Here is a 26836-nt window from a genome sequence, read left to right on the forward strand (position 1 = left end):
TTCCCCATGAACAATCTTTAAAAGTTTAGCACAAACATCATCAGTACCAGTAGCTTTGTGTTCGTCTAAATTATTCAAAACCTTGACGACGAAATCAACAGACACTTTTAGTATGACAAATTGGGTACTATTACTTAGTTTACTAGTTACATATTCTTTCAACTTCTCAAAAGAGGTTGTAACATTTTCAAGATTAGAAGTTAATTTACCAGCAACCTCTGTAAAATAACTATTAAAGTGATTAGCCATTTCACTTTTTTTTTCAAATACATGTTTCTCATTTATCTCTAACATGTTTGGAGATGGTAAGACTTACTTCCTGTATCATCTTGGGATTATCAAGATATATGTCTGTACAAGTTTTATAACTACAGGAAGTTTGTTTAACATGAACAGTCGTTACAACCGACACTTTAAGGAAGATTTGATTTTAATATTTTGATATATGTTTCACTGTTTTAACATTTTTCCCCCATGTTGTATATTTCAGAAGCAAAATATGGCATTTGTAAAAGTATTGGGAGAAAGTTCTACACACATGAAAAGATTTCGTCGTTTATCCGAGACTATGGGTACAACACTGGTCCAGTATAAACATAGGCGTTCAAAGTCAGATGGATTGATATCTTACCGCTCTACCCCTACACACCGACGGTCGGACAGACATATGATAACTGCCGAAAGTGTAAGGATGGCTAAGAAACCTGCGTCACACAGACATCGGTGTAAATCTTTCAGCAAAAGGACGAAGCCAGAAGAGAGAGAGAGTCTTAATTCTGAGTCAAGCGTTTTTAAACATTGTCTGGTTTACCGACAAAAAGTCTGGAACTTGTGGTACAAACATTCACTGCTTTCGATGAATTATAGAAACACCATAACAAGTATAGTTGTGTCAATCATCATAGCATGTTCTTTATACGACATGAGACTTGTTCATCTTCTCTCGCATTTTTCGATAATTATTGTGCTTCTGATGGATGTTCGTAATTTCAATTTTACACTTAAGTTCAATAAAGTAGTGGCATATGAAGGAACTAAAAATACATATAGTATTGAAAATGTTAAATACAAACCACATTCGTTCTGGAACTTGAAAGACAATTTATCTTGGTTGAGACAATTTGAGCCTCATAAAGTGTGTCTGGACGTTTTTCCGTCAAGCCTAAATTTTTATTTTCAAAATTCTGAAAATGGGGACGCATCTGAATCGATGAACATCGAATGGTTGAGGTTGCGGTCATTTTCAGCTGATCGAAACATTAGTGTTCGACCAATCAGATTGGCGAGAGCTGGATTTTACTATACGGGTACTTCGGATGAGGTCAGATGTTTTTCGTGTGGAATACAGCGATCTAACTGGATGGCGGGAGAAGATCCCGCAGAAATTCACAAACGAATTTCTCCTCTCTGTAGACATGTGAACGGTACGGACAATAGAAACATTGCTATATCACGAGAAAGTGACCACACCAATTCTTCTCGTGCTACAGTGACCGCTTCACCTCGAGAGAGTGACCACGCCAGTTCTTCTCGTGCTACAGTGACCGCTTCATCTCGAGAGGGTGACCACACCAATTCTTCTTGTGCTACAGTGACCGCTTCACCTCGAGAGAGTGACCACGCCAGTTCTTCTCGTGCTACAGTGACCGCTTCATCTAGAGAAAGTGACCACGCCAGTTCTTCTCGTGCTACAGTGACCGCTTCATCTCGAGAGAGTGACCACGCCTGTTCTCGTGCTATGATGGCATCATTTGAAAATCAAGGTATGTTTGTAGGTAGTCACGAGAAAAAGAAGCCATCTACAATCAACGTCAATAGGAAATATGTGGTTAATAGTCAACTTGCTGGGAGAGCAGGTAGGGATATGGAAACACAACAAGAGAATCCTTCTATCGAACAGCGCACAGGCAAAACGAAACCTCATTCTCATGGGCAGAGAAGCGATCATAGAAATGTCATTCAAAATGTGCTGTCCTTAGAGCAAGAGCAAACTCGCATATCTAATGGACACGAGGATGCTAACACATCGATCACTCCACAAGTGAGCGCAAACAGGTCTTCGGCTACGGAGCAACCACATCGCTCTTCCGCTAATAATAGACACAGACATAACATATCTTCTTCCGGATCCGGTGCTGTCAGTGATTCAGTGGTACAGAAGTTGGCACCACTCGGTGTCGTCTTTGATAAGCCCAAGTACCCGGCATACGCAGTGCTGACTGTAAGGATGAGCTCCTACAGTGGTTGGCCATGTTCACAGACACAGAGCCTGATGGCTGAGGCTGGATTCGTATACGCTGGATATGCAGATTATACAAGGTGCTTTTTCTGTGGAGGAGGACTGAGAAACTGGATTGATGGGGACGATCCTTGGGTTGAGCATGCGCGCTGGTTTCCAAGGTGCGCATATTTACGACAGAGCAAAGGACTTGACTTCATACGTTTAGTTCATGAAAACCTAGACGATGAGAATCAGGTATAACATCACTGTTAACAAATCATACTTATAACCGTATTCAACGGTGTCGGCTTGGTATCGTTTAAAACAAGGAATCACATATTTAGAGGAGTAGCCTATTCCAAATGGTTGAAGTTGCTCCTTCCATTCTGATTAATTATGTTCAACAGAGTTTGGGGTGAAACGAGTGGCGTTTTGGTCAGGATGATTTCCAAGTAATCGCTAGCTTTCAGAGCTTAAATGAAGTTGGTTTGCAAACAACATATAATATAATTAGGTACGATGCTGTCCTACATTAAATGATGTCAAGAAAAAGCTTCAAGTCTATGATGAAGTAATTTAGTCCAAACCCCGAGCAAAAAAGAGGCCTATTTTTAATCCATATTTTATTTCCAATTATTCCAATCATACTACCGAACTATATATAGCATCCAATATTCCCAAACTTGAATGGAATAGATTATATCACCTATGTCGTTTTGTCACAGGCTCATGGGAGCATCAGTGATAACGTTCAAGGAAAGAAGTGCGAAAACCCGACAGAAAACCTCCCATCTGACAAGGAAGTCGCCGAATTACCAGCATTCCAGAGTGTTGTACAGCAAGGCTATTCTGCAGACCAAGCCACACAAGTTATCAGAAAACTGTGGACCAAAGGTAGGTTCAGACCTAGGTAAAAAGGTTATCAGGCAGCTATAGACCAAAGATAGGTACAGACCTAGGTAAAAAGGTTATCAGGCAGCTATAGACCAAAGGTAGGTTCAGACCTAGGTAAAAAGGTTATCAGGCAGCTATAGACCAAAGATAGGTACAGACCTAGGTAAAAAGGTTATCAGGCAGCTATAGACCAAAGGTAGGTTCAGACCTAGGTAAAAAGGTTATCAGGCAGCTATAGACCAAAGATAGGTACAGACCTAGGTAAAAAGGTTATCAGGCAGCTATAGACCAAAGGTAGGTTCAGACCTAGGTAAAAAGGTTATCAGGCAGCTATAGACCAAAGATAGGTACAGACCTAGGTAAAAAGGTTATCAGGCAGCTATAGACCAAAGGTAGGTTCAGACCTAGGTAAAAAGGTTATCAGGCAGCTATAGACCAAAGATAGGTACAGACCTAGGTAAAAAGGTTATCAGGCAGCTATAGACCAAAGGTAGGTTCAGACCTAGGTAAAAAGGTTATCAGGCAGCTATAGACCAAAGGTAGGTTCAGACCTAGGTAAAAAGGTTATCAGGCAGCTATAGACCAAAGATAGGTACAGACCTAGGTAAAAAGGTTATCAGGCAGCTATAGACCAAAGGTAGGTTCAGACCTAGGTAAACAGGTTGTCAGATGGTTATAGACCAAAGGTAGGTTCAGACCTAGGTAAAAAGGTTATCAGGCAGCTATAGACCAAAGGTAGGTTCAGACCTAGGTAAAAAGGTTATCAGGCAGCTATAGACCAAAGATAGGTACAGACCTAGGTAAAAAGGTTATCAGGCAGCTATAGACCAAAGGTAGTTTCAGACCTAGGTAAACAGGTTGTCAGATGGTTATAGACCAAAGGTAGGTTCAGACCTAGGTAAAAAGGTTATCAGGCAGCTATAGACCAAAGATAGGTACAGACCTAGGTAAAAAGGTTATCAGGCAGCTATAGACCAAAGGTAGGTTCAGACCTAGGTAAAAAGGTTATCAGGCAGCTATAGACCAAAGGTAGGTTCAGACCTAGGTAAAAAGGTTATCAGGCAGCTATAGACCAAAGATAGGTACAGACCTAGGTAAAAAGGTTATCAGGCAGCTATAGACCAAAGGTAGGTTCAGACCTAGGTAAACAGGTTGTCAGATGGTTATAGACCAAAGGTAGGTTCAGACCTAGGTAAAAAGGTTATCAGGCAGCTATAGACCAAAGATAGGTACAGACATAGGTAAAAAGGTTGTCAGGCAGTTATAGACCAAAGATAGGTACAGACATAGGTAAAAAGGTTGTCAGGCAGTTATAAACCAAAGATAGGTACAGACCTAGGTAAACAGGTTGTCAGATGGTTATAGACCAAAGGTAGGTTCAGACCCAAGTAGATGAGTCATCAGAAAGCTGTGGACCAAATGTAGGCTCCGACCTAGGTAAACAGGTTGTCGGACAGTTATAGACACCAAAGGTAGGTTCAGACCTAGGTAAACAGTTTGTCAGATGTTTATAGACCAAAGGTAGGTTCAGACCTAGGTAAACAGGTTGTCAGATGGTTATAGACCAAAGGTAAGTTCAGACCTAGGTAAACAGGTTGTCTCAGGCAGATGTTTATAGACCAAAGGTAGGTTCAGACCTAGGTAAACAGGTTGTCAGATGGTTATAGACCAAAGGTAAGTTCAGACCTAGGTAAACAGGTTATCAGGCAGTTATAGACCAAAGATAGGTACAGACCTAGGTAAACAGGTTGTCAGGCAGTTATAGACCAAAGGTAGGTTCAGACCTAGGTAAACAGGTTGTCAGGCAGTTATAGAGCAAAGATAGGTACAGACCTAGGTAAACAGGTTGTCAGGCAGTTATAGACCAAAGATAGGTACAGACCTAGGTAAACAGGTTGTCAGACGGTGATAGACCAAAGGTAGGTTCAGACCTAGGTAAACAGGTTGTCAGATGGTTATAGACCAAAGGTAGGTTCAGACCTAGGTAAACAGGTTGTCAGATGGTTATAGACCAAAGGTAGGTTCAGACCTAGGTAAACAGGTTTGTGGTTATAGACCAAAGGTTATAGACCTAGGTAAACAGGTTATCAGGCAGTTATAGGTTCAGACCTAGGTAAACAGGTTGTCAGACAGTTATAGACCAAAGGTAGGTTCAGACCTAGGTAAACAGGTTGTCAGGCAGTTATAGACCAAAGATAGGTACAGACCTAGGTAAACAGGTTGTCAGGCAGTTATAGACCAAAGGTAGGTACAGACCTAGGTAAACAGATTATCAGACGGTTATAGACAAAAGGTAGGTTCAGACCTTGGTAAATAGGTTGTTGGTAAATAGGTTGTCAGATGTTTATAGACCAAAGGTAGGTTCAGGTAAACAGGTTGTCAGATGGTTATAGACCAAAGGTAGGTTCAGATGAGTCAGGTTGTCAGGAAAGCTTTGGACCAAATGTAGGCTCAGACCTAGGTAAACAGGTTGTCGGACAGTTATAGACACCAAAGGTAGGTTCAGACCTAGGTAAACAGGTTGTTAGATGGTTATAGACCAAAGGTAGGGTCAGACCTAGGTAAACAGGTTGTCAGATGGTTATAGACCAAAGGTAAGTTCAGACTTAGGTAAACAGGTTGTCCGGCAGTTATAGACCAAAGATAGGTACAGACCTAGGTAAACAGGTTGTCAGGCAGTTATAGACCAAACATAGGTACAGACCTAGGTAAAAAGGTTGTCAGGCAGTTATAGACCAAAGATAGGTTCAGACCTAGGTAAACAGGTTGTCAGGCAGTTATAGACCAAAGGTAGGTTCAGACCTAGGTAAACAGGTTGTCAGATGGTTATAGACCAAAGGTAGGTTCAGACCTAGGTAAACAGGTTGTCAGATGGTTATAGACCAAAGGTAGGTTCAGACCTAGGTGAACAGGTTGTCAGGCAGTTATAGACCAAAGATAGGTACAGACCTAGGTAAAAAGGTTGTCAGGCAGTTATAGACCAAAGGTAGGTTCAGACCTAGGTAAACAGGTTGTCAGGCAGTTATAGACCAAAGATAGGTACAGACCTAGGTAAACAGATTGTCAGACGGTTATAGACAAAAGGTAGGTTCAGACCTTGGTAAATAGGTTGTCAGATGGTTATAGAACAAAGGTAGGTTCAGACCCAACTAGATGAGTCATCAGAAAGCTTTGGACCAAATGTAGGCTCAGACCTAGGTAAACAGGTTGTCGGACAGTTATAGACACCAAAGGTAAGTTCAGACTTAGGTAAACAGGTTGTCAGACAGTTATAGACCAAAGGTAGGCTCAGACCTAGGTAAACAGGTTGTCAGGCATTATAGACCAAAGAAAGGTACAGACCTAGGTAAACAGGTTGTCAGGCAGTTATAGACCAAACATAGGTACAGACCTAGGTAAAAAGGTTGTCAGGTAGTTATAGACCAAAGATAGGTTCAGACTTAGGTAAACAGGTTGTCAGGCAGTTATAGACCAAAGATAGGTACAGACCTAGATAAACAGGTTGTCAGGCAGTTATAGACCAAAGGTAGGTATAGTCCTAGGTAAACAGGTTGTCAGGCAGTTATAGACCAAAGATAGGTACAGACCTAGGTAAACAGGTTGCCAGATGGTTATAGACCAAAGGTAGGTTCAGACCCAACTAGATGAGTCATCAGCAAGCTGTGGACCAAATGTAGGCTCAGACCTAGGTAAACAGGTTGTCGGACAGTTATAGACCAAAGGTAGGTTCAGAACTAGGTAAACAGGTTGTCAGATGGTTATAGACCAAAGGTAGGTTCAGACCTAGGTAAACAGGTTGTCAGATGGTTATAGCCCAACGGTAGGTTCAGACCTAGGTAAACAGGTTGTCAGACAGTTATAGACAAAAGATAGGTACAGACCTAGGTAAACAGGTTAGCAGGCAGTTATAGACCAAAGGTAGGTTCAGACCTAGGTAAACAGGTTGTCAGGCAGTTATAGACCAAAGATATGTACAGAACTATGTAAACAGGTTGTCAGGCAGTTATAGACCAAAGGTAGGTTGAGACCTAGGTAAACAGGTTGTCAGACAGTTATAGACCAAATGTAGGTTCAGACCTAGGTAAACAGGTTGTCAGGGAGTTATAGACCAAAGATAGATACAGAACTAGGTAAACAGGTTGTCAGATGGTTATAGACCAAGGGTAGGTTCAGACCCAGCTAGATGAGTCATCAGAAAGCTGTGGACCAAATGTAGGCTCAGACCTAGGTAAACAGGTTGTCGGACAGTTATAGACCAAAGGTAGGTTCAGAACTAGGTAAACAGGTTGTCAGATGGTTATAGACCAAAGGTAGGTTCAGACCTAGGTAAACAGGTTGTCAGATGGTTATAGCCCAACGGTAGGTTCAGACCTAGGTAAACAGGTTGTCAGACAGTTATAGACAAAAGATAGGTACAGACCTAGGTAAACAGGTTAGCAGGCAGTTATAGACCAAAGGTAGGTTCAGACCTAGGTAAACAGGTTGTCAGGCAGTTATAGACCAAAGATATGTACAGAACTATGTAAACAGGTTGTCAGGCAGTTATAGACCAAAGGTAGGTTGAGACCTAGGTAAACAGGTTGTCAGACAGTTATAGACCAAATGTAGGTTCAGACCTAGGTAAACAGGTTGTCAGGGAGTTATAGACCAAAGATAGATACAGAACTAGGTAAACAGGTTGTCAGATGGTTATAGACCAAGGGTAGGTTCAGACCCAGCTAGATGAGTCATCAGAAAGCTGTGGACCAAATGTAGGTTCAGACCTAGGTAAACAGGTTGCCAGATGGTTATAGACCAAAGGTAGGTTCAGACCTAGGTAAACAGGTTGTCAGACGGTTATAGACCAAAGGTAGGTTCAGGCCTAGGTAAACAGGTTGTCAGACACTTATAGACCAAAGGTAGGTTCAGTCCTAGGTATATATGTTTCAGACAGTTATTGACCCAATGAAAGCAAAGTTACGATCAAGACATGATTTTATTATGAAATGTCAATAACTTAATGTATAACTGTGAGCAAAGTTAAGTTCCGGACACAAAAGGAAGGACGGACGAAAATAGAATACAGACGGACAACTATATGCTCCCACGAAAATTATCGGAGGGGGGCGGGGAGGTCATGAAAATAATAATACACGGAAATGTTAGAAATATTGTAATGTTATAAGGTGTTAGACGTATGAAAACTGTAACCACAATGAGGAGGAAATAGAGTTAGTGGGCACATGATATGCATAACTGGCGAAGGATGAATATGATATGCATGACTGGCGAAGGATGAATATGATATGCATGACTGGTGAAGGATGAATATGATATACATGACTGGTGAAGGATGAATATGATATGTGGGCAGCAATATGAGATTAGGTTATATTTACTGGCTCTCCGAAACTCTTCCGTCTGTTAATCTTATTTCCTTGACAAGATTGCCTTGTGACACATGTAACCTATTACTATACTTCCGTACCATAAAGGGAGATCACTTCTTTGTAAATTCTTGGAACAGAGCAGTACTAACTCTTTACTTACTTCAAACAGTTGTATCATGTTCACATGACAACACAAATCAAGAACGCATTACCCTAGTATACCATATACTTCACAAAAAACACAGGTTTTTATCACAAACTGCTATTAAATCATGGAAAAAGAAACACGTGTTCAATTCCCACGAACTTTTACCTCCTTGTGATGTTACTAAGGTTATGTAACTTGTGTGTTAGACAGGTAAAATATCGATAAATTCAAAGTCATTTTACTTCATCCTATGTTCACGAAAACATTTACATATTAAAACGTCCGCTATGTACATTATAAGTTTTATACTAATTTACAAATGCTGCGCACTATAACTTTCGCAGTCTCTCCGCGACCTTAAGTAGCCGCGAGCGCACCGACTTCAGTGTAAGAAATTTGTTTATTTGGTCAGGTGAAAGATTTACAACAATTTTGTGGAACTTACAGGTGATAGACTAGTTGACACTAAATTATCATACAGTACACGGTATATATGTTATATAAAAAATGTTGGATGACCTTATTCTATCGTCGAACATCTTTAATAGGTATTACGGACGTCCACAGCACGGACATACTGACAGAAATATTAAGGATCAATGACGATGATGGAGATGAAGACGATCCAGAGATGAAAAACACAGATTATGGAGGCATACGGAACACAAGTAATGATGACGTAGAAGGTAAGGCACAGGTCGTGACCTGTTCGGTACAGTGATAGCATATAGAGGCTTAGATGTACACCGGAAAGTCCATTGAGACTATACGTCGGTTTAACGGGAATAAATTGTAGACATTAATGTATCAATTTGACCCTGTGAAACACCGAAATTAAACATTCAATATTATAAGTGGTTTTTTTTAACAATGTTTTATTAAGATATTTCACAATACGTAACAGATTTAGCATTAACAGGATTGTGTGGAAATAGTTTCCATAAAAAAGAATTTCATAAACAAGGCAATAAAAACAAGTCTGGCATTTTACCTGCGATAATTATTTGTCAACAATTTTCACATATCCGACATTCGTCAAGATGTTTGACTAAACGTGAACAAAGATGTATCTATCGGCCATTTTGGTGGCCGCAATTCCAAGTCGTTATCGACTAAGAACGCGGCACAGATTCAAAGAATCCTAACGAAGCAAGTTCTGTCCTTCTGAGCTGATAAATGAAGAGATGTAAAAACTTTCACAATCTAGTTATACTGATGGAATCCTCACAGGTCAGGTAGATGTCGTCTGGCCAGTCTCACAACGCTCGTTTTAACCATGTGTCTTTATACACGCAACGCTCAGGCCTAACAATTCACCCTGGGTATCTTAGGATAACATTGAAAGGGAAACCGTGCTACAGATACAAAACTCTATAATGACAATGTCAGATACAGAGAAAAGCACGTTCAGTCAGTTCTTCATGTTTCCCAGTATGTTGGTGTCATAGGTTTCTTTTTATTGTGTTTTACAGAGCATGAAATTCGACGGTTGGAAGAGGAGAATCGCCGCCTGCAGAAAGAGAAGTTGTGTAGGATATGCGAGGAGGAGGACGCCTCCATTGCTTTTCTCCCGTGCGCCCATCTTGTGTGTTGTCACGTGTGTGCCCAAGCTGTGAGACGCTGTCCTGTGTGTAACGTCATCACACAAGGCACAATCAAAACCTGGTTCACGTGATCATATTTTTGACCGAATTACATGTGCATATTGCCAACAAATCTGTCAATATCGGAGTCATTTGCGTCTCGCTAGCGGACAATGTCTTCAGATACATGACCTTGGAAATTCCAGATTTGCGTGTCCTTTGCTGACTTTTATAAAGATATGGTTTTAGTCAAATTGCTTTCGAATACGGAAGTATAAACAAAATACCCCGGGAGCAACACTACCCTTATGGCACTTGTGCAACATAATGCAGTATTCAATATAAGTTAGATCCACCACCTGTTCTTTCACGTGACCGCTAGGGAAAGCAGATGTTATAGAAGTAAGATCCTGTTACATTCACAACACATGGACAAGGAAGGTCTGTCTACTTGAACTATCAATGTTGATTTGAATGACGTTAAATGTTAAGGTGGCATTCTAATGACAATTTACCATGACAAACATTCGTGATATAACACGTTAGCTAGACAACGAAGACAAGATAATCAAAACCATGTATAAATTGTACCACATTTATGTAATAAATATAGTATGAACACCAAGGAAGCCCCCGTTTTACATATCTAACAGCTCACAAATTGCATGCAGTAAAGACTGATATTAGTGTATTAACTGTGTGGCGTCAGAAGGGATATGAAGGCCAAACGAGGTACCAATATTATTACTGTATACATGTACTGGGCGATGGTAATCAGAAGAACGACTTGTTTCACAAATACTAGTCAACATTCTCATATAATTAGTGACAATAAAAGTTCTTACAAATCATGAGTGTTTCAACGTGAAAACTAGATCCACTTTTTATTTCTCGGAATTGATTTACCTATTAAGTTGGCGAAAGCAATTTCTCAAAGATCTCTATATTTTGTTCCGTCTGAAAATTAATTCGCCATTTTATAATTACAACACCGACACTTTCAGCTAATTCCATTCATTCACTTAGATATACGGATTAAGATATAAGTTTACTATAAATACACTATACACGTTTTCTACCTAATTAAGAAACTACAAGCAGGGTTATTTTATGCTCCCAAAGGAAGAACTTGTAGTCGCCATTGTGTCTGTCCGTATCATATCACTAAAACCATTAGAGGTATCAACATGAAACAGATCTCGATAAGGAGAAGTGCAGTGTACAAAAAACATAACCCTCATTTGCTTAAATTAGGAGTAATTGTCCTTTGTTATATTTTGTCAAAATTAGCCCTTTTGGAACTAGTGTTTATTCGGGGAGCATCAATGGGTTATCTTGTCTGTTAATCTGATCACCTGATTAAGAAGCACCCTGAACTGATAAAGATCTTTAACAACTTTTGTTGAATCGTCCTCCTGGAAGTTTCTAGTAACTCTGCATAACATATTCAATAGTGTATCAAAAGATATATTTTTTATACAAAAAAGAAATTTTGTTTATCAAACATGTAATGATGATGAGGACACAAAAGTTCGCTAGATTTTCTTTTTATCAAATCATTGAACATTACATAACGAAAACACACACACACACAAACCAAACAAACAAAACATGATCAAATTGAAATTTTTTTCACCTGAAGGAATCATGGAAAATGATAGGGATCACAGTTCACATAATTGGTAATGTGTGACCACTATTGGAACCAATACAGGCACCAGGTTACTGAAGAATGCCATGTGTTGGTCAGTAATTTGAGGAGCATCAATGAAAGGCAAGCTATGCAACTGAGTGACAAAGGGCCTGTATCGTACACCACTAAAATTTCCAGCTATATTTACTGTCCTACTTATCTTTCATCCCACAAAAGCAATGCGTAAAATCTTTCTCCAGTTCAACATAGGGGAATGTCGGTCAGAATTAACGGTATATCAGATGTCACAATAAAATCTTTGTATGTACATATCATTACAGCAATAATAGGGTTGTTGTGTGATAAGATTGAAATAAATATAAGGCTTACAGCAGACCTATTTATAACGGCTTTAAGAAGTTCAGATTGTAAGTAATCATTCTTTTTAACTATGTTTTCCATCAAGATATATATAAAGCTGGACCTGTAGTGCTCCGTTTGTTCCTGTTTGTGACAGGTTTATCAAGGTCACTGCCTCTATTTATTGACTTGACGCAATACATCAACAGTTCTATTTTTTAATAATTTTTTTTATCAAACTTCACACAAAGTTTAAACATGAAAATGCCTGGAATGAAATATCAAAACACATTTTTATGGTCAGTATAACATCTGTGTTGTTTTATTATGTGATTACCACATTTTGTTCATTGTTTGAAAATAAAACACAAAAAACTTTGTCATAGCCTTTACATTTACTTTGATGACAATACAGTACAATTCACTTCAGCAAAATTCAGTATGAATGAGTATTTTCATACGTTCCAATACACTCCAAACCAAAAAAATTCATACATTCAATATACCATCCACATACAATAATCCATACATTCTATATCAAACATACAATCCACATACATAAATTCATACATTCAATATACCATCCACATACATAAATTCATACATTCAATATACCATCCACATACAATAATCCATACATTCAATATACCATCCACATACAATAATCCATACATTCTATATCAAACATACCATCCACTACAATAATCCATACATTCAATATACCATCCACATACAATAATCCATACATTCTATATCAAACATACCATTCACATACATAAATTCATACATATCGTAAATATTCATCACAAACACATATTATTTATGAACAAAATTATTTATACCAACAAATCATGAATATTTATCAAAATTTAACTTTGTATTTGATAGAATTTACAAATATTTTCTAAAAGCAGCACTTCATTTTTTATATTAAATGATAAGTGACATAGACCATGAATGCTTGTCCATATATCCATGCACTGTGAGTTGGTTGGATGCACTATGTAGATGACCAGTGTTATCACTTCGTTGCTGTCGCATATTTGATTTCATCAAAAGCTTTTCTTGCTTTCCTAAGCTCTTCACTCATCATAAGTAATTCTTTCACACGAGAATATTTCTTTGGGTCCTTTCTTATAAGAAAAATAATATCTTCTACTGAAATTCTTCCAGGTCTCCCAACTTCCATGGCTTTTTTAGTCTAAAAGGAAGCAGTGAAAACTAAGAAACATGAAAAAGGACAAGAGCTTTTAATTTATCTAGTCTTTAAGGCTTTAAAAACAAACTAATCAATGAAATGGTACAAATCAGACATGTTAAAAAGTAAACAATATCTTCTTAACATTTTCTTTGTTATGAAGTTTCCAACATCACCCATTGAAATAAGACAGAATTTTATCCTTTTACTCATAAGAACTTCAGTAATTTAATGAGCATAAAATATGTGAGATTCAGATTTTCAGTAATACACATTTGACAATTTTTTGGTGAATAAGCCATAAATATATTTAATTCTCTGCAAATATCCAAAAGTGGCATCCAATGTTAAAATTCAATACATCATAGGAAGCTTTCTCAGGTGGGTTTTGTCCCATTCTACCTCAGGTATATTAATCTTTATGGGTATGGTAATTTATTACAAATCCTAAAACAAGTCTGTGAGATTTTAAAGCAATTAAACTGACAAATGCTGTTTTCATTCCTTAAGATAGGACTCCACAATTCTTTTCAACTAACAAATATGTAAATGTATCCTGTTTAAGCCCACTTCATCGATCACGAGATAATGGTTATACTATGACAAATGTTATTATGATTATAATTTAAAGAAAATCTTGTGACATAAAATGTAAAGTACATTAATCAGTGCAGCTACTATATATAGTCATGTTACCATTTCTGTGATGTAGTCTATAACCAAATCCTCTAGGATATCCACTGATTCTGTGTAGGGATTTCTGTCATCTCCAAAGCCATACATCATACATCGTACTGAAACAAAGTAATATATCATACATCATACTGAAACTAAATAATACATCATACATCGTACTGAAACAAAGCCATACATCATACATCATAATGAAACAAAGTAATATATCATATATCATACTGAAACTAAATAATACATCATACATCATACTGAAACAAAGTCATACATCATACATCGTACTAAAACAAAGTAATACATCATACATCATACTGAAACTAAATAATACATCATACATCGTACTGAAACAAAGTCATACATCATACATCGTACTGAAACAAAGTCATATCTCATACATCATACTGAAACAAAGTCATACATCATACATCGTACTGAAACAAAGTCATACATCATACATCGTACTGAAACAAAGTCATACATCGTACTGAAACAAAGTCATATCTCATACATACTGAAACAAAGTCATACATCATACATTGTACTGAAACAAAGTCATACATCGTACTGAAACAAAGTCATATCTCATACATCATACTGAAACAAAGTCATACATCATACATCGTACTGAAACAAAGTCATACATCATACATCGTACTGAAACAAAGTCATATCTCATACATCATACTGAAACAAAGTCATACATCATACATCGTACTGAAACAAAGTCATACATCATACATCGTACTGAAACAAAGTCATATCTCATATATCATACTGAAACTAAATAATACATTGTACTGAAACAAAGTCATACATCATACATTGTACTGAAACAAAGTCATATCTCATACATCGTACTGCAACAAAGTTATACATCATACATCGTACTGAAACAAAGTCATACATCACACATTGTACTGAATCAAAGTAATACATCATAGATTGTACTGAAACAAAGTCATATCTCATACATCATACTGAAACTAAATAATACATCGTACTGAAACAAAGTCATACATCATACATTGTACTGAAACAAAGTCATATCTCATACATCGTACTGCAACAAAGTTATACATCATACATCGTACTGAAACAAAGTCATACATCATACATTGTACTGAAACAAAGTCATATCTCATACATCATACTGCAACAAAGTTATACATCATAGATTGTATTGAAACAAAGTCATACATCACACATTGTACTGAATCAAAGTAATACATCATACATTATACAGAAACAAAGTCATGCATCATACATTGTACTGAATCAAAGTAATACATCGTACTGAAACAAAGTAATATATCATACATCATACTGAAACTAAATAATATATCATACATCGTACTGAAACAAAGTAATATATCATACATCATACTGAAACAAAGTAATATCTCATACATCGTACTGCAACAAAGTTATACATCATAGATCGTACTGAAACAAAGTCATACATCATACTGAAACAAAGTCATATATTGTATTGAAACAAAGTCATACATCATACATCGTACTAAAACAAATTAATACATCATAATGAAACAAAGTAATATATCATACATCATACTGAAACTATATAATACATCATACATCGTACTGTATCAAAGTTATACATCATAGATCGTACTGAAACAAAGTCATACATCATACTGAAACAAAGTCATAAATCATACATCATTCTGAAACAAAGTCATATCTCATACATCGTACTGAAACAAAGTCATACATCGTACTGAAACAAAGTCATATCTCATACATCATACTGAAAATAAATAATACATCATACTGAAACAAAGTCATACATCATACATTGTACTGAAACAAAGTCATATCTCATACATCGTACTGCAACAAAGTTATACATCATAGATCGTACTGAAACAAAGTCACACATCATACATCATACTGAAACAAAGTCATAGATCATACATTGTACTGAAACAAAGTCAAATCTCATACATCGTACTGCAACAAAGTTATACATCATAGATCGTACTGAAACAAAGTCATATATTGTATTGAAACAAAGTCATATCTCATACATCATACTGAAACAAAGTCATATCTCATACATCATACTGAAACAAAGTCATACATCATACATCGTACTGAAACAAAGTCATACATCATACATCAAACTGAAAATATATAATACATCATACATCGTACTGAAACAAAGTCATACATCATACATCGTTCTGAAACAAATTAATACATCATAATGAAACAAAGTCATACATCATACATCGTAATGAAACAAAGTAATATATCATACATCATACTGAAACTATATAATACGTCATACATCATACTGAAACAAAGTCATACATCATACATTGTACTGAAACAAAGTCATATCTCATACATCGTACTGTAACAAAGTTATACATCATAGATCGTACTGAAACAAAGTCATACATCATACATCATACTGAAACAAAGTCATATATTGTATTGAAACAAAGTCATATCTCATACATCATACTCAAATAATGTCATACATCATACTGAAATAAAGTCATACATCATACTGAAACAAAGTAATACATCATACATTGTACAGAAACAAAGTAATACTTTTCTTGAGAACACATTTATCACTTTACTTAGTATTATTAATTAGCATAAATTGATATAAGTAAAGTGATATATGTGTTCTCAGGAAATTGTCAGTTTTTTCACATGCTACAGTTATTGTATCTGAGGAGCAACTTTTACACCCAAATATAGATGTCTAGCAGATGTATCAGTGGAATACACACCATAATTTATATCATTGTTGAGTGTACATATGTCACTGATATCAATACCTAGCCTATTCTGACCCAAAGGAAACTATAACTAGTATTGCAGGGAAAACCAACACAAGGAGAAAGGTAAACAGTTAACATGTTTATAATAACAAGGTGTTCAGGAGAGTGAAATACAGCCATGGTAACTTGTGTTTATTCTGGTATATGTTGTCACCTTCATGTGATTCTCTCTCACAAGATGACCTCACCCACTAATTAATGATGTATCACAATGGTGATATCTACAATATATCACAATAACTGAAATACATATGGTTATAAAACAAAATATTTTATTAACTGGTTATTGCCTTGGTATGTTACAGTGAGTGACTTACGGCACAATTATTATGTCATTGACACTTTGTGTACAAGTTGCTACTAGAGCTGTTATCATATATCAGCATGTATCATGATTAGAAAAACAGGATGACGATATCGTGGAAAATTTTAAGATCAGTGATATCGCCATCGGCAAAATGTAAGAGGGAACAGTTTAATTTTCAGGTTAAAACATACATGAAAGTGAAACAATGTTAAGAAGTCAGTCAGCTTTTTGAAAGAATGTAACAAAACGCATGTCATGTGTCACTAAATCTGTGAATGAAATAGCTTCACCCTATCAACTTAGAATATTCCATTTTGATCCCCCCATCATTACAGAAATGAAATCGCAAATGTTGGCAGATTTTAACAGTCGTTATCAGTCTGAGACTGTGCAGTTATTTATCAACACTTGTACCTTGCTGGACCCTCGATGTCACGACATGTTCATTGACAGTGAGACTCTGGAGTTAATTATTCAGAAATTCTGTCGAAAAGGCACCTGTCCAACTGTCATCAAAGGGAAAACCGAACCTGATTGCCACAGTAACCAATCAGCTGCAACTTCGACAGTTGAAAACAAGTGCCTTCTGTATAGCTGACTGACACTGTCGATCAAATTGACGACAGTTGTTCAGAACCTGATGAAAAACAGGCTAAAAAAGACGACAGTCTGGGAGACTTTCTCAGCGATGCTTGATTTGTTAAACACAAGAGAAAAACATTAATGCGAGAGCAAATATTACACCAGGAAATGGATAGTTACTTAAAAGAGTGTACTAGAACACCAGTAGACACAAATGTTGACCCATAACAGTGGTGGAATGACCTGGCCGTTGTGTACCCGAATCTATCAACGAGAGTACCGTCCAAAAGGATTTTTAGTTGTGCTGGAAACACTCTTACAAACAAACGTGCAACATTATCAGATGACAATGTGGATAAATCAATTTTTCTTAATAAAATCTAGCAATTATCGAAAATTTTAAAAAAATTGATGGACTCATATTGAGTGACATGGGTTCAAATGTATATGAAAACTGTGCAATTAAAATAAACATTTCTGTCACTTATATATCTTCAAATCTTTTTTTTTATAATTTTCTATTTTTCAAGATTTTACACGTTGAACAGGACAAATACACTCACACCCTCTCACACATCCAAACACAGGTGCACATATAGTAATTGCGTGTCAAACAAGAACACTCCATTCAAAAGAATCATCAACATCATCATCAACATTCAACAATGCATGTGATCATTACTATTATTATTATTATCACCATACATGATAATCCTCATATATCACAATCAATATTATTATGTTACACACTAAATAATGCATCATCATCATCATCATCATCCTCAAAAACATGATAATCTTCCTCATCATCCATTTCAACATATATATCACAATCAATATTACTATCATGATTATTGTACATACTAAATAATGCATCATCATCATCCACATTCAACAATTCATCATCATCATCAAATCAAGATTCATACTTTCATAACCATTATGAAACCTTATGATTCATAAATATCACAGTAAACTTTTGTTTGAAATGCACCCATGCACACATGCATAAACACACACACAACCATAAATTGACATCAACATACAGAAATGAAGAAATGAAATAGAACTTTATTAGGGATAAGAAATTTAAAGAGAAAGAAATTGAAGAAAATGAAGAAATAGTAAAGTGGATTGTTGGGTGAGATGGTAAAATAGGTTAGAGTAATTTAATCTTTTAATGTTTTTCTTTCTTTATATCTGATTACTCGGTATGGTCAAGGACTGTTATATATATAATTATAAAAAATTATAAAAAAAAAAGAAAAAAAGAAAAACTAGTAATGCGATAGGTAATAGATCAAAGTGTGTAGATCAAAACTGTATTAATTTTTCCCATTTTTTCCATTCATTCTCAAATTTACGTTTTACTTTATCATCCTTACCATTAGCTATATATTTTTGTATCATATAATTATCTTTGATTGTATTAATTAGTGCATGCAAGTTTAGTGAATGGTGTAAGCATCTCATTTTATAAATAAACTGTTTAATAATAATTATAATCTCATTGTCTACTCTGTTACTCGGAAGGAAGTTTTGATGTAGGAGACCAAGAATGAAAGTTTGCTTGTTTACTGAGAAAGGGATAAATAGAGCTTCTAACAAAATATCAAGACTCTGTAATAGTCTTTGTACTTCCTGACATTCCTACAGCAGATGAATGATTGTTTCGCGCTCAGAGTTACACAACACACAAAGAGGGGAGATAACTAATCTAATTTTAAAAAGAAGGGAATTTGTTGCTAATGCATGGTGGATTACCCTATACTGGAACCTTGTATTTTTTGTTACATGGAATGGCATTAAATAGTACTTATCCCAAGTTTGTTTATCTATATTATCAAATATACTATTCCATTTTTTGGTACCCGATGGTAACACGTTACATTTAATTAGAGTATCATAAAACCTTTTTTACCCTTTTTTGTCTTGAAGAAAGATACGTAAGGTGATTGGTATGCAAGGATAGATTATAGAGGGGTTAGAGATAGTATCTGATGCAATAAATTTTTTGACTGCAGAGACGAGACCCTGGTATTGTAAAAAATTTGTATTTATTTGATATTTTCGAATAAATTCTTCCCTTCCATAGATATATCTTCAAATCAGTTAAAAATAGCACAAAGAATTTGTAGTAAGTTTTCATTTATTTGCTGATAGAAATAACTAACTTGAAACACAATATTAACATTAAGATTTTACTTGATAAATATCGTGATATATCGCAATGATATCAGCAAAATTTGACAATATTGCGATGCAGTTCCCCCCAAAATTCATGACAATTCAAAGCAGATTCATTGAAAACTGTACATGGGTAGTAGAGGAACTATTTACCAGTCAGTATGGACATGTTCTAGCAGTGAACTTGAGTACAAGCAGCAATGTTAAAACAAACCATTAACTATTAAGCCATTCACATTAAAAATTGAGCAAAAGATGTTGGATGTCGTGGGAAACTTCCTGTACAGATCTAAGAAAAGTATTGTACTTATTTCATGAAATAAAAAGAGAATCCATATATCAATACGAATGTGATTGTTTGATTTATAAATGAACTGACATCATATTAGATTTTACAACATTAACTTAAAGTAACATTGTGGTTTTATACAAAAGTGTAACAGAATTACTTATTCCAATGCATCTTCTAGGATATACGTAAACACTGGGATACAATAGCAACTATTTACAGTTCAAGAGTTTATTTGCCACTTTGAAAACTTGATGTTAATTATCTGTGACGTCATAGTATTATGATTCAAGAATTGAAGTTTCATAATTCAAGAAAGAATTAATCGTGACTTCTCTTTTACGTAGCACAATTAATGATACACTGCTAATCCTGAAATGATTAGACTCCTGATTCCCTACATACTCACATTCTTTTGAAAATATCTTGTTCCTTCTCTCAAGAGGGGCGTCTTCTTCTGTTTCTTCGTCTTCAAACTGTAAAATATGTAAACAATTATTGACAGACTTTTCCATTGCAATATGGTCTATGGGAAGTAACTATATATTTTCAGTAGTCGTTCATAAAAATCACACGTTGACCAATAGTTTACATTGGCTCATCAAACTGGTTGGAGTCGATCTGACAGTCGAGATTGAATGATGTAAATCTATTCCTAAATGAAATATCTGTTGAATTTATTTTGGATCACCTACATAAGAGCTATATGTTGTTGCCTATTCACCGATAACATGATAAGTAAATGGTTTAGAACAGGTCGTATCAAATGTACATGGGTAATTCCACAAAATATGGAGTCATATCGAAGTTTGGTGCAATTTAAATCGTTTTCCACGGCTAAAATGACATTGGTATCGAATAAATATACTTTGTCTTACCTGATCTTTTTCTGCTTCTGCCATTTTGAGAAATGATACCTTCGGTCAACGATTTTCACGCATTTTGATTGGATAATATTTTCTAAGTAAATGTTTACAGTTAAATAAAATACACAAGTTAGTTTATGACCTTATAAAGCATCAAATCTAAGAACTGTACAATGTGTAAACAATTGTACTTTTCATAGCATTTATTATTTTTATTTATTGTTAGGCCCGGTACTTAGTTATCTAACGTAAACTTCCGGAAAAGTAACCTTCACGTGTTTGTTGCTGTGTTACATCATCTTCAGAAAATGGGAAATGCTAACGCACCAGCAGCACCCCCCGCAGCTCCTGCGTCGACAGGAGAACCTGCAAAGAAACTGAAACCATGTTGTGCGTGTCCTGAAACAAGGGGACCGAGAGATGAATGGTATACTTCGTCTTGAACTAGTATATATCATGTCGAGACGGTATCACAGGCACTCGAGGCCAGGATATTATTTTTTAAACATTGATTTTTGTTTTAGCACTCATGACTGACGTTATTTAAACGAAATATCAGCAGAATTCAAGTTTATGTGCCGGTTGACAAATCCGAGGTCCACGGTCATTAAAAATACACAAGGCAAGCAACTCCAGATTTTAAAAAATCGACCCCTCGCTTGGAAACTGGCTCAAAAAAAGTAGTTTTATGATCAGTTCCTTGTAAAACAATATGTATCCGTAGGTAGTGTGTATATTTACCTTTCATTTGATGCATAACATTACAGGCAACGAGAAATTCACAATACGTACATGAGATTAACATCTCAATAACCGGAGATTTTTATCGTCCATGTAAATATCTTTGACGGATACATATTGTTTTACAAGGAACTTATCATAACTACTTTTTTTGAGCCAGTTTCCAAGCGAGGGGTCGATTTTTTAAAATCTGGAGTTGCTTGCCTTGTGTATTTTTAATGATCGTGGACCTCGGATTTGTCAACCGGCACATAAACTTGAATTCTGCTGATATTTCGTTTAAATAACGTCAGTCATGAGTGCTAAAACAAAAATCAATGTTTTCAAAAATAATATCCTGGCCTCGAGTGCCTGTGGACGGAATATGTTTATCAATTTCAAACACATAAGTCCGAATTACTCTGATGTTCTATCAACTTTTTAAAATCAGTTGATAAACGTCAGAACCCAAATAAAGAGTGAGGGAAATAAGCGACCCTTGCCTGGGTAGGCATTCACAATTGTGGCAAGAAATAACAAGAAATTTTCTGACCACGTCCACCAGAATTAGAAATCAAGGACATCACATACTGTCCTACATCAGCCACTTATCTTAATCTTTTCTACAACAAAACCAACCTGGACAGCTTTCCATGAAGCTGCACGATAAGAATGATGATTTCAGTTTTCATATAGCGAATTTTCCATTTCTTAACGGCAACCCTCATCCCTAACTTACGGTTTTTACATGTTATAGCTGATTCAATATTCAATGGCATGTTCCCATTATGACGAATTTTTTGCAAGAAGTTGTCAACTGACAGACAGACTTAAAACACAGGGTTTCAAAAGATGCAGGTTGATGAAGTTTCATGGTCGGCATAGGGATCATATTGAGAAATATTGATTTCTTTGTGATTTAAATATGAAGCTTGATGTGTTTGATGCTCATTAGATTACCTGTTGGCTCCCCTCCTCCCTCCCAACTCTGTTGTTGTATACCTTGAGAATGAGAATGTGACATTACTTACTTTGACTGACCATGACTTACATGTGTCATCAAATAAGCAAAAGACTGTTACTCCTCTAGAATATCTGGTCTTATTCTCCTTGCATTTTCCATGTTAATCTTTCTTTTCTTCATATTTTACCCTATTTTATTGAATTTGAGTTTGGATTATGATTATGATCCAAGGTCACAGGGGTCAAACTTGCTGAAACCTTATAATGGCTTCTGATTAATCAAACAGCCTAGAAGTATTATATTTGACTAGAAAGTCTCTGAAACTGAAAATGCTTGCTAAAAGAAATTACCTTGACCAATATTCAAGGTCACAAGAGCCAAATTTGTGAAAACAAGTCATTCTGATTGACAAAAAGTTCTAAAAGCATGATATTTGGCAGATGGGTCTCTGGGGTGAAGCCTGACAAAATTTGCTGATAGAAATGGACTTGAACCATAATTAGGGTCACAGGGGTCAAAGTCTTCTTCTCGTAACCAAAAAGTCTGAGAAAGAGAATATCTGGTGTAAGGGTTTTTCTAGGTCAAAGCCTAACAAATTTTAAGAAAAGAATATGAAAGAAAACTGTAATCCAGGTCATAATTGCCACTGTTAAGAACTGAGTGTTTAAAAGCGTATGTTTGTTGTTGAAATTGTTTGAAATTGATCGGATGCGCCCACTTTGAATGCCATTAGTGCATGTTTTAATGTATTAATGATGAATACTGATTTTTTTCTGATGAACATTGAATACCAGGAGAGCTATGCAGGCCCACTAGGCATCTTGTTCTCTTTGGTGTAAACTCAAGACCAATGTAAAAGAGTTGATTAACATTCAGTATAATTTGGACGTATTGTTGACAGGTTATTTTGCCTTCTTGTGAGTTGATTGAAACTGTGTATTTACAGCATAGTTCTAAAAGGAGAGGAGAATTGTAAGGACTTGATAGAGGCTCATAAAGAATGCATGAGAAAGCTGGGATTTAAGGTGTAAGGAATGTATTACAAACACAAAGAGGTAAGTGTCACTTAAAGATACATTTAAACAGCAAGTGTCTCTCTAAAATACAATGTAACAGCAAGTGTATCTCAATATACACTGTAACATCAGGTGTATCTCAAATTACACTGTTACAACAAGTGTATCATAATATACGGTAACAGCAAGTGTATCTCCCAAGTTACATCTACATTGTACATGTTACAGCTAGCTTTATTGAAAAAATGTACTGATAGACATGAATTTTGAATATCAGGTATGTACAGTGTTGTGCACTGTTTTGTGTTTTCCAATACAATAAGTAAGGAAGACCTCATGTGTCTGGTTTTTTTATCCAAAGAAGTTTTCTAAAACTAAAGAAAAGGGACCAGACTGGGAAATATCTGTCACCCCAGTTACTGTACACTCGTGTGTCTGACTCTCTAAAATTAGAGAAAAGGGGAGACAACTGTCATCCCAGTTATTGTACATTCATGTGTCTGATTCTCTAAAACTAGTGAAAAGAGGAGATATCTGTCATTCCGGTTATTGTACACTCATGTGTCTGATTCTCTGAAACTAGTGAAAAGAGGAGATATCTGTCATTCCGGTTATTGTACACTCATGTGTCTGATTCTCTAAAACTAGTGAAAAGAGGAGATATCTGTCATTCCGGTTATTGTACACATTGTGTGCAGAAATAGTCGGTTGTACTAATGATTTTACACTGAAGTTAGGTTTGTGATGTATGTTCAAAGCTCAAAAACTACCTACTATGTAGTATATGTAGAGAGAGAGAGCTTTGTTGATGATTTTGGCATACTTCTTTGATTAAACAATAACTTGACAATTCCAACTTAATTAAAATAGGTATAAGCTAATTATTTGAAATGCCATAGAAAATCTGATAAACTGAGGTTTAATGGTGGTTTGTACACAGACAAACTGAGGTTTAATGGTGGTTTGTACACAGACAAACTGAGGTTTAATGGTGGTTTGTACACAGACAAACTGAGGTTTAATGGTGGTTTGTACACAGACAAACTGAGGTTTAATGGTGGTTTGTACACAGACAATCCTGTATTTGAATTGTGACTCTTGGTTGATTTGATGGTGAGTTGATAAGGGTCACAGTACTCTGAGGTCCCACTGAATGCCTTCCTCTAAATGTTATCTCTTTAATTTTTCTCTCCCTTGGCCCATTTTAGGGCCAAGTGAACTGATCCTGAGGTGTATTATCTGATATCCATCCATACATCTATTGTGGATGTTGTTACTGTCATATTAATACTTAATTCTGTTTCAAGATGTTTTCTCATTGATAAAGCCTTCTCCTTACATGGTAATGTCATATGAAATAGTTTTTTGACTTTTTGTTTTTTCAGATTTGAAGGTGATACTGCAATCGTGCACTTTCTATTGACGAATGCTGCTGTTTATGAATGGATGAGTGTTATTTATGAGGATGAAAGTACATATAGACATAGTGAACAAGGGTCTGTTTTACAAGTATCAGGGGTACCCTACTTTGGACTATTCTCATTTCTTCAGTATCGGACAGAACAAGCACAAAGCATGAATATCTTAATTGAACTGTACATGAAGTGGATAATAATGATACATGTATTGGTTTTGATAATACAGCAAGGAAGTCCTTTCTATCCACTATGAATTAAGTAACTACAAATAACATTTTTCCTGCTTTTTTTTGTGAAATATTTGTTTGTTCTGTATATGTAATGTTTTTATCTTATTTGTACATGTTAATCTTGTTTTGATTTGTAATTAATAAATGAATTAGAACATTTTTTCATCTCTGTCTTCAGTTTGCATTTATCATATGTTCCATGCTCAAAGACTGAAAGAGCTAATACCACAGGCCATTATCCTGGGTCTGTCCACAGGAACACTTTCTTCAGGTTGGTAACGTCAATGGAATAGAGGTTCTTATAACACAACACAACATATGTACCATATGTAGCTTAGATGGCTGTGTAACTTAAGGGTTCTGTTTCTGTTTAAGGGTAAATGATGGTGACAGAAATCTTTCTTCATGTTTCCTGTGATTTTCCAGTCACACACATACACACACACACCCTACCTCTCTCTCTTTCTTACAAACACTCATCATACATGCTTTGCTTGTGTGTATTATGTACATCAATCTTTCTGTATGAAAAAAGGACAAAATATCTGACGATCCAATTTACAGATAAAAATTCAAGATTATTTACTTCACAGATGTGAAAAATTAAATCTCACTTGCATGAAACATAAGTGAGCATTTAATGGCAATGTGCAGTGTCAATCTTTTGCTTTGCATTAGCTTTTCAATATAATGCTGAAATATGAAAGACTACCAGGTTTGTTAATGTACATGACCTTCACTCACTCAAATGTCCAGGGGTCTAATTTGTTAAACATTTGCCTGACTAATTATCTGTAAAGCAAACTGGATGATGTTTGGAATAGTATTCATATTGGCCTATCAACTCAGTTAAAAAAAAGGTCAGGAAGACCATAAATGATGGACCCTTTATGTATCAATGTGACTCCACACTCGCTTTGTGTTTACTTTAAAAAATGTGACATGTTATCACAGAATGGTTGTGATTGTTACATAAGACACTTATCTATAAGTTGATTGACAAGTTTCAGCAGAAACATATACCGGACATAAAATAAAAGTCAAAGAAGAAGCTAGTAATATGAAATGCTTTATACTTATTTATTATCACATTATTAATTAAATATATGTACAGTTTTATCTGAAAACTGATTTCAGATATGTGGGGACTGGAATCTTCTATTCAAAATTTACAGTGGTTAAAAGATTCTATAAACTGTATCAACTCCACCAGAAAGTATACACCAGTCCTTTGTCGATACTTAAACCTAAACTATATAACGATGATCTCAAAAGATGAATGGCCTAGTAAAAATTGGTGAATATTTCAAATACCAACAGATTATGAATAAATTGAGAT

The 26836-nt window shown here is 35.8% G+C and overlaps 2 protein-coding genes across 2 annotated transcripts; one reads left to right on the forward strand and one right to left on the reverse strand.

Moving 5' to 3' along the window:
• Positions 1-691: 691 nt before the first annotated feature.
• LOC132551876 (death-associated inhibitor of apoptosis 1-like) lies at positions 692-10307 on the forward strand. Its single transcript, XM_060216022.1, has 4 exons — positions 692-2476; positions 2947-3115; positions 9181-9318; positions 10105-10307. The coding sequence occupies exons 1-4, from the start codon at positions 692-694 to the stop codon at positions 10305-10307; spliced, it is 2295 nt and encodes a 764-aa protein (XP_060072005.1).
• Positions 10308-12584: 2277 nt separating this feature from the next.
• Positions 12585-21193, reverse strand: LOC132551895 (transcription initiation factor TFIID subunit 13-like). Its single transcript, XM_060216042.1, has 4 exons — positions 21162-21193; positions 20693-20759; positions 14103-14200; positions 12585-13409 (listed from the first exon to the last, which is right to left on the reverse strand). The coding sequence occupies exons 1-4, from the start codon at positions 21183-21185 to the stop codon at positions 13230-13232; spliced, it is 369 nt and encodes a 122-aa protein (XP_060072025.1). The 5' UTR covers positions 21186-21193; the 3' UTR covers positions 12585-13229.
• Between the last annotated feature and the right edge of the window lie 5643 nt (positions 21194-26836).

The sequence above is a fragment of the Ylistrum balloti genome, unplaced genomic scaffold, assembly GCF_031769215.1.
Source record: "Ylistrum balloti isolate Yb309-2 unplaced genomic scaffold, AGI_CSIRO_Ybal_v1 Utg369628, whole genome shotgun sequence".
NCBI lineage: Eukaryota > Metazoa > Mollusca > Bivalvia > Pectinida > Pectinidae > Ylistrum > Ylistrum balloti.

Bases quoted from the DNA above. Each gene is read 5' to 3' on its own strand.
- LOC132551876 (XM_060216022.1), top strand. From the start codon at position 692: ATGGCTAAGAAACCTGCGTCACACAGACATCGGTGTAAATCTTTCAGC. The intron at 2,477-2,946 runs GTATAACATCAC...GTTTTGTCACAG, and splicing joins ACCTAGACGATGAGAATCAG to GCTCATGGGAGCATCAGTGA. The intron at 3,116-9,180 runs GTAGGTTCAGAC...CATCTTTAATAG, and splicing joins CAGAAAACTGTGGACCAAAG to GTATTACGGACGTCCACAGC.
- LOC132551895 (XM_060216042.1), bottom strand. From the start codon at position 21,185: ATGGCAGAAGCAGAAAAAGATCAG. The intron at 20,760-21,161 runs GTAAGACAAAGT...CATATTTTACAG, and splicing joins CAGAAGCAGAAAAAGATCAG to TTTGAAGACGAAGAAACAGA. The intron at 13,410-14,102 runs GTAACATGACTA...GCTTCCTTTTAG, and splicing joins TAGACTACATCACAGAAATG to ACTAAAAAAGCCATGGAAGT.